This window comes from Tinamus guttatus, unplaced genomic scaffold (genome assembly GCF_059628265.1).
Source record: "Tinamus guttatus ecotype Peru unplaced genomic scaffold, ASM5962826v1 Tinamus_guttatus_pri_ptg000330l, whole genome shotgun sequence".
NCBI classification, from domain to species: domain Eukaryota; kingdom Metazoa; phylum Chordata; class Aves; order Tinamiformes; family Tinamidae; genus Tinamus; species Tinamus guttatus.
Window position 1 is genome coordinate 3,000,571 of NW_028288864.1, and position 12,612 is coordinate 3,013,182.

The window sequence follows — 12,612 nt, forward strand, 5'->3', positions numbered from 1 at the left end:
TCAATTGTTTTTTCCCTGGCAGCACAAGGAGACTTCAAGTAGCATCAAAATCTTTTCAGATGGGGAGAGTCATCTCTTCATTTCGGATTTAAAAGAATGCGAGCGATTTACGGATAAACTGAAGCAATAAGAGGGATGGCTACAGGGCAACCTGCTGGATTGGGAAGGGCTTCGAGTTAACCGCTCCAAGCAGCAAATTCAACATCATCTTGATCCAAAGAAATAAACACTTCAGGAGCAGCGTTGCCCAGTAACAACTTTGCAAGCTACTATTGAGCAAACTGGGAAAAGGGTGTCAGGCCTGGAAGTGTCACACACACCTCACACACACCTAAAAGGCCCAGACTCTTTCTGATCCCCTGCAAAGCACATCAAGTTGAACAGAACGGGCGAGGAGCTGGGGTAGCCCCGGGGTGACACGGGGGAGCACAGAGGGCAGCAGGGCTTTTTGCAGGGTCTCTGGTTCTTCCCTATGGGAACCGGGCGTCCGAGCAAAGGCTCACGTAAAAATCTCCAGATAAAAAGGCAGATCTGCTTTCTAAGCAAATACTAGTAACAGCAGCATCCCGCTCAGAAGATATCAGAGACTCTGGGAAAGCAGCAAAGCTCAACATTGTACATTCAATCCCTCAGCTTACCTGGGTCTTGAAGTCAGTCTCTACGTGACATCACAACACAATCACTAGGCAGCAGCAGGTAAAATATTTAGTATTTTATACAATAGCTATTCCACCCCTCAACCCATCCAAAAAGGACCATAATGACGGTCTGTGATATTGCTACCTGCTTTATCCCAAATTCTGTGGGCTTTAAAGGAACAGACTAACTGCCATGGCTACAGCACATCCAGGGAAGCACCCACAGGCTGCACCCTCCATCCCTTCCTCCCCGCGACGTCCCTCACTGCTCTGCTGCCTTCCAGGTCCTCTGACCACTCTCCAACCTGACTGTGCTGAAATAACCTGGGTGACGTTCTCCATTGAGACACATGTATCTAATTATGTCTACATGTAAACACAATGGTATACCAACATACTTACATATATACGTAATTAAATCCACTGCTGTTGCACTTATTCAAATGGCCTCAGCACTGTAATATTAATCACAGCAGTTCTCATATACCTAATCATGCACACTGATCATATCAACAATAAACCCCAATCCCACACTTCTAAGGAAATGTCCTTATGGTCAGCAACTCTAGCTGTGATGGATGGGGAGGGAAAGCAGTTCCAGAGCTCGGCTCCCTCACAGAGATTGCTTTGCCAACAGCTTTTTACCTCCCCCTTCTCATAAAAATGAGAAAATTTCCATAATTACTACTGATTGCAACTGTGGTAGTACTGCACAGAGAAAAAGAACATATCTACTGGAAGACAACCAAAAATACACGAGAGGATCTCTGTGGAGACGGTCCGTGCGGCGCAGCCTTCATGTTGCTGCTCACCAGAGCCAGGAGCACAACGAAGGCCCTTTCAAAAGCAGCATCTTTGTTCTCAAAGGTCACGATCTCAACTGAAGCCTTATGGCGGGTCCAACACACGCGGTATTTCTTCCAGGGGATTTTTATTTCACTTTGAATGTTCTGCCAAAAAAAAAAAAATCCAAAAAGCAAGGAACAGGCACAGCTTCTATATTATTTAAGGATATACCCAGTTTAAATGTTAATCAGGGGAAGAAGCAAGGGTGCCTGATGTGCCAACCCTGGCCCTGCTCGTCCGCGCCGGCTTTGACGCGCTCCTCGCGCCCGGCCCGTCTCCTCCGCCACGTCCTCAGCTCGGCTGCCGGGAGCTGCTCGTGCCGCGGTGACAGGAGCACCAGGGTCTCCTCCTGCTCTTTGGGGGACACCTGCTTTCTTTCCGCATATGCGGAAAAGATATGCTTTCTTTTCGAATATGCGGCAGGGCGGGCTGTTTTGAGAAAAGGTGCCCGGGGCGCATCAACGTCTCGTATCTGGATCCCCTGGCACATAAAGAGAAGGAGCTTCTCTGAAGAGCGTTGCCCTTCCCTCCAGTCGCTCAGCACAGACCATCTTCCCTTTCGCTCGTGTGTATTCTAGCAACACCGCTACCCCTGCCCATGCTCCACAGTCACATGAAACGGGCAGGTTTTCCTTTTCTTCTCCACAAACCACAGCTGAACTCCCGCTCCATTTGTTTTCCATTCTCCAGGCAACACTCCCTGGCCTTTTGCCTCGCAGAGCCGGCGCCGAGCTCTCCGCACACGGAGCGGCAGAGGGAAAACTCCACGCTGCAACTCCAGCCTCCTCATCAGGAGGATACAAGCGCTGAAGAAGGCTCCGACTTTTCACAAACCGGCAGCAAAAAGCCAGAGCAGAACACAAGCAGCAGCAAAAAGAAGGGCAGCAAGAAACCGTGATCTATTAATTTATTTTTTATCAAAAACTCAAAAGTAATTGGGTCATCAAACACAGGCTGGGATGATAACCAGCACCGAAAAACTAGGCGCCAAGCAGCGAGAGCTTGTGGATGTGGTGTTTATTCACAGAAATCAAGGAGAAGCACAAAGCCTTGGTAAACAAACCTTTCCAACTGTTGTTTTCCCTAAGGTTCTAAACGACATTTTTGTTTTGTCTTTGTGACACCACAATTGAATTCAAAGAAGCGGAAGAATAATAGGAAATGAAGAAAGAACAATTGGAAACTAATTCGTGCCATCAAATGACTACACAGAAAAAATCTGAAAACTACAAAGGGACAGTCATGCTCCTCAGCATTTCCTGAAACTTTTTTTTTCCTCCTTGAGGTGTTATAAATATAAGATTAGAGGCATTTAGAAGCAAAGCCTCTTGTTAGAACAGTTGTGTCTAGCTACGCGGCTCGGCCTGCACCAGCAGCGCGGTTCTGCGGAACCGGGAAACCTTCTTCTTGCACAGGCCCTCCCCAGCTGCTATGCCCATTTCCTCTATTTTGCCGTCTTTCGCTACATGTTCTCTGGGGGGCCATTCCCTAAACTGAAAACCTGGAGCAGGGCCCTTTCCTGGGGCCCCGCCGCCTCCACAGCCGCATTCACTGCAGCAGTGCAGCGAGTTCCCCGCGCTCGGGCAGCCGCAACAGGAGCGCAGGGAGCAGGGCCGGTGCGCACCCTGCCTCCCTTCTCGTTAACCGAGCCGTGCGATGCAACACAACTGCTGAGATTTTCAGGGATAGGGGAAGAAGCACATTAATGAATTTATTATGGATTTTTCTCGTTAAATGTATTATGCAAATGTTAATCAGTTTCTGCAGAACTTTGGGGAAGGCGCTGCATGAAATAAACAGCGCTGGCTCTGGCAGCAAAACCCAGAGCTTCAGGTGCTTAATATGCAGCGTGCAAATTCATTTAAGACATATTTTTTAAAGGGCATGTTGTTAATTTTTCCCTGCACAAACGCACATCTGCACACTCTTGGTCTCTGATGTTAACAAACATTAGCCAGCCTGAACTGTGCGTGTCTGTTTTATTGGACACACACTTTGCACAGCACATTTATCATGGCCTGGTGAGGCCAAGAAACAGCTTCCCCTTGAGTTGCCTAATGACAAATGGAAGACTTGATGGCATCTTTATGCCTCTCCTTGCTGATCCCAAGGAAAGTTTTCTGCTAGCCTTAATTCTAGGAACTCCAATGTATTCAGAATTAACATGCACAAATATTTGCATACCCTCAGTCCTCAAAGCTCAGAGCAAAGCAGGTTCTCCCCTCCTTCCACTTCATACCAGGTCTAGGATTTTCTCCAGCATGCAGCCCACAAGCACAAGCCTCCAGATGTTTTCTCTCACATAACAGACATAATCCTTTTAGACAGCACATATTCGAGGTGCATTTTGCAGGTAGTTCTTCTCCCTGGAATTCACTTGGGTGAGACTTTAGCCTCCCCCCTCAGCAGTCTGCTGTGAACACCAGAGATACCGACCCAGCCAAGCGACTCGGCCGTCGTTTAACCTAACCAGCTCAGGCAATAACAGAAGGGAAGATGTAAGAGCAGAGATTCTTGCTCGCGCTAACAACCGCAGTACACGCGCGGCGACGGCGCCGCTTCTCTAATCAGTGCCTGTTACAGCGGGTGACATCGTCTCTCCCGTGCTCTCCACGGCAGCCAGATTCAATCAGCCCAGGTTCCAACCACAGCCAGGGCTGGGCACATGCACTGCGATGCCTCCAAGGTTCTAGAGCGGCATCACACAGCTGATTTGCCAGGAATGACTACCCGGAATATCTAGGCTTCCCTCCTACGGTGACCAGCAGAGGCATTTAGGTCCCAGGAAGACTTCTGGAAGGGTCAACGTAGCTGTAAATGCCCCAAGGGGTACTTGCAGTGAGGCTGCTCAATGGGAATGCAAATCCCTGAGCCAAATGCCTGTGTTAGACTTGAGTTATTGGGCCAGTAATTACTGGCAAATAGTATAAACTTAACGACGGCAACATGGATGTTTTCCACACATAAACTACTCAGTGTTTTGAGCAAAACTATGGAATGACCCGAAGAGTGGCAGTAAGTGCTCCTTCTCTGATACATACTTGAGCAAACACAGCCTTCCTTACACCAGTAAAAGCTTGGTGCAGGCTGGCAGATACAGGAGAGACTCTTTGTATGTAAAAAATGAGCAATAAGTCTGATAAAATGGAGCACGAGTCCGAGCGAAGGATCACAGATTGCCCCGCTCCACGGCCACCTCCACACGCTGCCAGGAAGCTCCGTGTAGCGCTGAGCGGGGCAGCCTCATCTCCTGCAGGCCCCGGCAGCACTTCGGGTTTAGTTTATCTTGTTTTTATCAAGTCTCCCACTGGACTTTCTCAGCTATTCTATCTTGTAATTAAATCCCTCTGAATTACCCAAAAATCTGTTCCTTTAGTGCCGGAATTTTTGCCTTGCCAAAAGTTATTCCTGATTGAAGAGAGAAAAGTGGTTTGCACAAATCCATCCAACCAGCGCTTACTTAGAAAACTTCAGCAAGGAGGGCAAGCTATGGCACAGAGGCTAATGGGCTGCAGCATGCACAAAGCCAGCAAAGAAAAAGAAAGGAAGTTTGTGAAAGGGAAAGTATCCAGATAATCCAATAAGAAGACTCATGAACATTTGAGAGGTCAATTAGGGAACCTTGAAAGGTTGACAGTGTCCCTTTAAGTTTTATAACAGTGTAAATGATTCATTCATCATTCTTCACTGGTCACATAATGAACAGTTAGACTATTAAATGACCTCAACTTTGCTTCGGGCTCTTAACTTCAAGCTAGTTACTGCCTGGCCGCCAAAGATCTAACTATAAAATGAGTCATTAATGCTTAAAGAGGAGAAAAGTTCCTTGCCTGCCATAGGGGATCACACAGAGGAATCTGTGCTTGCAGCACAGTGCTCACCTGCTGGCCCCTCAAAAACACTAGGAAAGAGGGAGACTAGACCAGTCACAAAGACTACGAGGAAAAGGGGAGAAAAAAGAAAAAGCTGTAAAAGGCATCATAGCAATGGCAAGGATGGAAATTTGGAACTACTGCACAAACACCACTAAACATCTCAGAACACACCAGTAAAGCCATGCTGGCATGACAAACGCCACGAGTGTCTCTGGTGGCACGAGGCGCTCCCCAGCAGCTCCCAGGTGCTTTGTGGACTCTTCCTTCTCTCCCAGTGCCACAGTTTAGGCTGAACAGCAGCCAGAGCTGCTCCTGAGGAGTGTTCCCGCACCACGTGTTACCAAACTACAGCCAGCCTTAAAGTTCTCATTTTTATGCATAGTTTTCCCTGGGACTTTTACTCAGGAGAGCTCTAGCTAAGAGTGGGCCACAATAAGCCACCCTTATCCTGGCGCCTGCGACTAGGGGCCCAAGGTCGACCAGTCTGTGCCAAACCATGAGCCTTTTGCACAGCCCAACTATCCCTGTAGGGTCTGTCCTGGTCCCCGAGATCTTCTCTTACATTTTGTGACCCTGTTCACATTTCCTTGACTGCCACCAATCACATGAGATTGCTTTTACTCAGGAAAAAAAAGTAAGAAAATACAGAGTCTTTCCATTTGGCCTCATAAACACAAATGCATTTGGATATACAAAGAGATGAGGGTGCTGCCTTGGTTATCAGACTGGGTAGTTTCCAAACCCCAACACATCTTAGTATAATCTATATGTGTGTATATATATATATATATCCCTACCTTTTATCTGTACAGCTTCAGTTCTCTGAGCTCTAACTGGAGCTTTATTTTCCTCACCAACCAGCTGTGAACTAATTATGAGGAGCTCTAACTAGTCCTGTTCCCTCTGCAAGCATATGGATCCAATTAAGTCCAACTGCAGCTGATTTTAATCAATCTTCCTTGAAGCAGCCAAACTTGAAGAATCTCTTCTCCTTCAAGACCAAGAGGAGAGGAGAGCAGGAAAAGCAGGAGAGTAGTATTTGCATAAGGAACACTTCATATCCGCTTGCTTGCCTGTAAACACGAGACTCCTAGCAGCAAGAAATGCTAATTGAACCCTCTCCACAAGTCTTTCCTTCCACTTTACCCAAAAAGCCCTGATTTGATTCGTCTCTTGTGCTCCAGGCCTCAAGTTGCACTTTTCCTCCCGCAATTCGGGAAGATAGTCCAGATGATTTCAGATAACCCAACACACCAAACCCTTTACTAAAATCTTGGCAACTCTGCCCAGCCTAAGCCAAGGAATAACAGTGCATTTGCTTTCTCACGCTGAAGAGTATCAACTTTTTTGGTTTCATTGAAGCAGAGACACGTGGGGGTGAGGAGATAAAGCTGTCTGGTTAAACTTGCTCTTTTCACCTATTAATTGAATTCCTCTCCCAAGACACTGCTGCAACGTTTTCCTTAAGATAATGTCCAGGGTGATGGCAGGGGAAGCACCCTCAGCAGGATATCATTTCTCTACAATCCCACCACTTCTTGTGTATTTGCAATCTGGGGGTTTTATTAGCAGTAAAGATCTGACCAGTGAGTAATATCCATGCTAAAGTCTTTATACCAGTGAAGGAAAATCAATGCAGCCTGCAGCCCGACGTCAAGAGCCAAGAGGTGTTGCAAGAGGGGGGCTGTGGCGGTGGAAAGTGTCTCCAGCCATAATTCAACCTGTCCCACACAGGGGAGAATACAAAGAGATGTCAAATGCTATATGCGGTGCTGCAGATAGCCATCAATATCTCCATTTCTTTACTTGCTAATACTGAGCTCAGGGAGCACAAATCTCACACCTGTCTAACATAAAAGCACCCTTCAATGTGCACTTGCCCTGCGGTCAGTCAGTGGGGTCAAGGTAGTTCAGAAATGGCCCATTGGTGAAAGCGGCCAGAGCAGAGATGGGCGAAAGCCACGTGCCACTGCTGTGGTACAAAAGGATGTGACAGGAGGCAAGCATTTTTAAAGCAGAACTCCATTCCACACATCAAAACAGTCAGGCCTTGACAGTTTTGAACTCTGGGTTACCAAAGATTAGCCGTATCCTCTTAGATTTTGTTCACTGCACATGGCTTCGTGAACTAAATGGACTTCAGCATGGTGTAAGAGCAGCAAAAGCCTCATTTCTAAATATTGCCTCTTCTTCCAAATTCACCTTTAATATATCCCTCCTATGCACCTTTCATTTAGTAGCTATAACTCAAGCAAGAGTTAGTTTTTTTAAGAAGGAACTGTAGATAAAGATTTGTTAGACATCATCTTCCTACCTTGTTTGATGCCATCCCCTATTTCTCTTACACTTTGATTTGATGCCATGCTTTTCCTGTTTTTAATTTCACTCAAGTCCTTCTGTTCAGTAAAATCTTGTTATTTCTATATGCAAAGTCTGTCTTGCCTTTTTTTTTGTGATAAAGAGAAATTATTTTAACCCATCATTTCCCAATGATTCTTTTCAAAGATGGGGAACAAAAACAGTGTGTCAAATTTGCAATGTGACCTTATCTGAGTCTATAATAACATTTTCAGCATATTTCTCAGCATTGATGGAAGAGGTGAATTTCTAAGCTCATTCTTAAATTAATGGGTTTGAGCAGTAAGAAATCATTTCCAGTGCGTTTATGAAATAGTCATTCTAAGCTTGGGCTGTCAAAGAATCTGATACTCCAGGTGAATAAAAAAAAATTCAGAAAGTTTCATTGGGAAGGTTGATGCTTTACCCTCCAAAGAGTGCTGAAATTTTGACCACTGACTAATACTGACACCTTGACATTCAACTTACATATTCCTGTAAGATGTTCTCCTTTCTCCGCACCGCCACTTTGGAGGTATTTTTGGCAGCCAGTCCACTAAGACACAGAGTGAAGTAAGAAGCTAAAGAAGAATAGAGGGACCTCCTGGTCAAATACAGAATTAAAGCCATGTCCTCAGCTTTGGCAAAGCAGATGTGAGGGCACAATTACCTTAATTCAGCTCACTAACTAGCCATTACAGAATCACAGAATGGCTGAGGTTGGAGGGGACCTCTAGAGATCATCCAGTCCAACCCCCTGCTCCAGCAGGGACACCTAGAGCATGTGGCACAGGGTGGCATCCAGGTGGGTTTGAAGATCTCCAGAGAAGGAGACTCCACAGCCTGTCTGGGCAGCCTGTTCCAGGGCTCTGTCACCCTCACAGTAAAGAAGTTCTTCCTCACACGGAGGTGGAACTTCCTGTGTTTCAACCTATGGCATGTTTCTCTTTCCCAGACCTGCTACACAAGATGATCATTTTCCTTCCCTTCTCTTGCACCTTCATGTTATCTCATCCCTCCCACAACATTCTTCTCTGCTCCGACTGCAAGTCCTTCCTATTCTCCCCTACCTCGCTCCACAACACCCTGATGAGCACAGCACCAGCTTGAAAGAGAGCACGCCATTAACAAGCTATCCCATAGGGAATGCTGGGATGAACTATCAAGGCTCTTTTGGTGAGCAGTACAACTGTTGTTGTGCCACCCAAGCCTTCCTACACAGACAAAAAGCAGCTCTGCCATAGCATGAAGGCCCCATTTCGCTCCCGATTTGTCACTGTATTACATTTCTACTCCAAAAGCTCAGCTAGCGGATTGGTAACTGTGACCAGAAGGCAGATATTAAGCAAGACTACACTGAAGGGTATAGACCTTTCCTCATTTAAGGTGGGCTCTGAAAAGTTTTGAGATTGGGTATCTCAAGAGCTAAATTATAGTCTCAGCAATATAAGTATGTCCAGATATCACCAAGAAAACAGGAACTTCTCTGGTCAGGAGTACTTGGCAAGGGAGGAACTATTGTGAGACAATGATGACAGATTAAATGTGATTTGAGTGAGCCGTAACCTGTTTGGAAACCAAGGCTGCTGTTGGGTATGTTGGAGACCTGAGCACCCAAACGCCAGCCCAGAGCTTCCATCTCCTCCTGATGACTGCAAGCCAATTAAAGGGGAGCCAGGTGACAGGTTTCACACCAAACGTGGCTCAGCAGCTCTTAGCTCCCTGCTTTACCTAAGCTGTCACCTCCCCTGTCTCTAGGAATTGGTACTTAAAAAAAAAAAAAAAAGTTTGATTGGTGTCTAATAGGTGTCAAGATAAAAATCAATGGTCTGTCTGAAATGTAGGTGATTTCAAACCTGCAGGTATTCTACCACGAAACAATTTACACAAAAATGAAAAAAAAAAAAGAAAGAGAAATAAAGAAAAATTAAGAGAACGATATGCTATGATGTTGGATTGTTCAGCATACCAGAGAGAACAGAAGGGAGAGATAACACAGCTCAGGGCTGGACGGGCTTTGATTAAACAAACAGGCTCAGGTTCCTGCTCACCCCAGCACCTCTCAAACAGGAAATATTTGAAAAGCTTGAAGCAACTCTCATGCCCCTCTCTGCACACAGAGGACGTTACCAAAATGAAAGCAGCCTGAACAGACAGTCCACCAGGCTGCTGCTGGCTTCCCCTCCACCCTCAGCAATGGGGCAAATTCACTGACGTAACTAGAATGAAAATCTGAAGAACTCCTGCCATACAGGACAGCATCTACCTCAGCAAAGGAATCGTGAAAGCACCTACATTAAGACAGCAAAAGCAACACACCCTTTCACTCTGCTGATTCCACACCTCTTTCTGTGGTCTGCAGATGCTGTCATGTCATCATCTCAACAGCACTGATGCTTCAGGGCTTGGAAAACTCCTACCTAATGAGGACACAAATTGGAAGTTCTTGTCTCTCTTATTGATAACAGCAATGAAGTTTTCACAACAGACAGACCTCAAATTTTCTTATCTACTACTGGTTGATAAGGCTGGTCTACACATCTGCTTTGCAATGAATGAAGTTGCAAGTTGATGATTTATAGCAGGGGAGTTTTCTAACACAGAACAATTTTTAAGGTTCTGAAGATGGAAAAGAAGAGGTTCCAGACAAACATATTGGAAAAGGCAACTGTCCTCATGCGGCCGAACCTGACACCACAGCACATCCATGACACGTTGAAGCAAAGACAAGGTGAGCTGGTGCGGCCTGCACACGCTTCCCAACGCCTGGCCCAGCCTGAGGAGAGCTGGGCTGTGAGGTGCCCTCTGCCACGTCCAGAACAGCTCTGCTAAACGGATCGGGTCTGCTTCTCCAGTCTGCATTTCCTACCTGCAGGGTGAGCTTCTCCAGCTTCATCTCCAGAGCTCTGTTCTCCTCTTCCAGCTTGCTGCGTTCGGCTTCCAGCTCTTCAATTTTCAGCCTAGAGGAAAGGAAAGGTGATAAATGCTACGTCCCACCACACAGAATCAAGTAAAATACAGAAACACAAACACTGGCAGATTCTTCCTGTGTTAAATATCACAAAGCTATAGTAATGAGATAATTAAAACATATGATTAAAAGATACAACATTATATGATTAACATAAGATTAAAAGAATGTATAATTAAAATGAACCACTTCAGTATACAGCAAAATCAAATGAGAAAGTACCTGAACCAGAGACTGAGTCTGGACCATCATGCTTAATAACCGCCAACAGCTAAAATCTCCATGAATGTGTCAAATCTCTTTTTGATCTGATTTATACTTTTGGCCTTCACAACATTCCTTGGCAGAAAGTTCCACAATTTAATTATGCGCTGTATGAAAAATTAGTTCATTTTGTTTTATACTTCACATGCGATTACTTTACTGAGTGCCTGATAGTTCTGCTATGAAAAGCTGTGAATAATTGTTCCATACTCCCCTTCTCCACTACCACTCTACAGGCTCCCTCTATTATTTCCGGAAGAATCTCAATTTAGTCTTTCCTCCCATCAAGGTTTTTCCATATTTCTGCTCATCTTTATTGCTCTTCTTTGTAATTCTGAAAGTTTTATATAGACTTTTGATTATGGAGAAAGCTAGATCTGCACACAGTACTCAGATATATTCAGTACTACCATGAAGCATTCTGTTTTCTTCTCAATTCATTCCCTGTGCACAAACTTCTCTGTGCTGAACAACAAGGTCCCAACAAAAACTATTTTGGGACCTACAGGAAAACCCCCTATATTGTGAGGATTTATTATTTATTCTTTGATTTTGTATATTTTAACCTTCTGTGACATAAGCTAAGATAAACAAGCTGATGGAAGGAGCTACAGCATATTTTATGAAACACAAAGCTATGGTCCCTGCCTCAGAAGGTGCTCAACATGATCCAGTAGAGGCTGGGAGCCCTTCCTAGCAGAGTACCACAGTAGGTTCTTCCTCTTCACATGCTCCTCTGCAGACCATCACTGCACAGAGCACACTGGGACATCCAACCCTGTGGGCTTTTATATTCACACAAAGAACCTTCTTTATCCTGTCAGAAAAAGCTTCTTTATGAGCTTTGGCTGAAAACTCTTTGAAAAGCCAAATATATAATATCAGCCATATCAGCTTTAGCCAAACGATGGCTGAATCCTTCAGAGGACTCTGGCAGACTTGCTAGGCATAACAAATTAATTCAAAACGTGCAGCAGAACATTTCTGCTTGCATTTAAATACAGAGCGCAAAAACTTTAATGTTGCTACAAGAACCTCACCTTTTGCATTTTAACTTCCTGTGATTAACGGTGCACCTAATGCATATTAACACTGATCTTAGCATCTGATTTTCTCAGGACCCTTTTCTAGAATATTTTTAATATTCTCTTGATAATACTTGCTTTCAAAATGATCTAAATTAAGCTGAAAATCCTTGTACCATGAGAGTAAACAATATGCCCATCTGCCAGTTCAGAAATTATCATGCAGCAGAATATTCAGGTGCAGCTCCGAAGCCACCTCTCCTATTGATTAGACACATAAGAGGGAAAACTTGCAAAACTTTTCCAGAGAAGTTGGTTGAACTTCAACATGTTCAGCATAAAAATGTCTGCTTTATAAATATGTAGCTTGAATTGCTTAAATTATTTGTAAGCCTGACCCCTGCTGGCAATTTTCAGATATTATAAAGTATCTTTTTTTCATTCTTGGAAGCTTCTAAAACGCACAGAAGTGGCTTTTAGCATTGTCTAGGCCATTAAAAAGGATCATCAATAATTTCCAGAGGAGACACAAAGCTAGCGAGCACGGAGGGCATTGAAGAAGCAGAAGACTGAAAAGGTTGGGGAAAAAAAAAAGGAAATTCAGAGTGGAATTAATGCTTTTAGCAGCGCACTCCTAAGCGGATTGCGGAGCAGGC

The 12,612-nt window shown here is 44.9% G+C and overlaps 1 protein-coding gene across 2 annotated transcripts in view; it reads right to left on the minus strand.

Moving 5' to 3' along the window:
- MAD1L1 (mitotic arrest deficient 1 like 1) overlaps window positions 1-12,612 on the minus strand; it is a 322,579-nt gene that overhangs the window by 129,968 nt on the left and 179,999 nt on the right. For both annotated transcript variants that reach the window (XM_088529470.1, XM_088529469.1), the window contains exon 14: window positions 10,566-10,656. In XM_088529470.1, coding sequence (XP_088385596.1) covers window positions 10,566-10,656 — 91 coding nt within the window. The remainder of the gene's footprint in view (window positions 1-10,565; window positions 10,657-12,612) is intronic.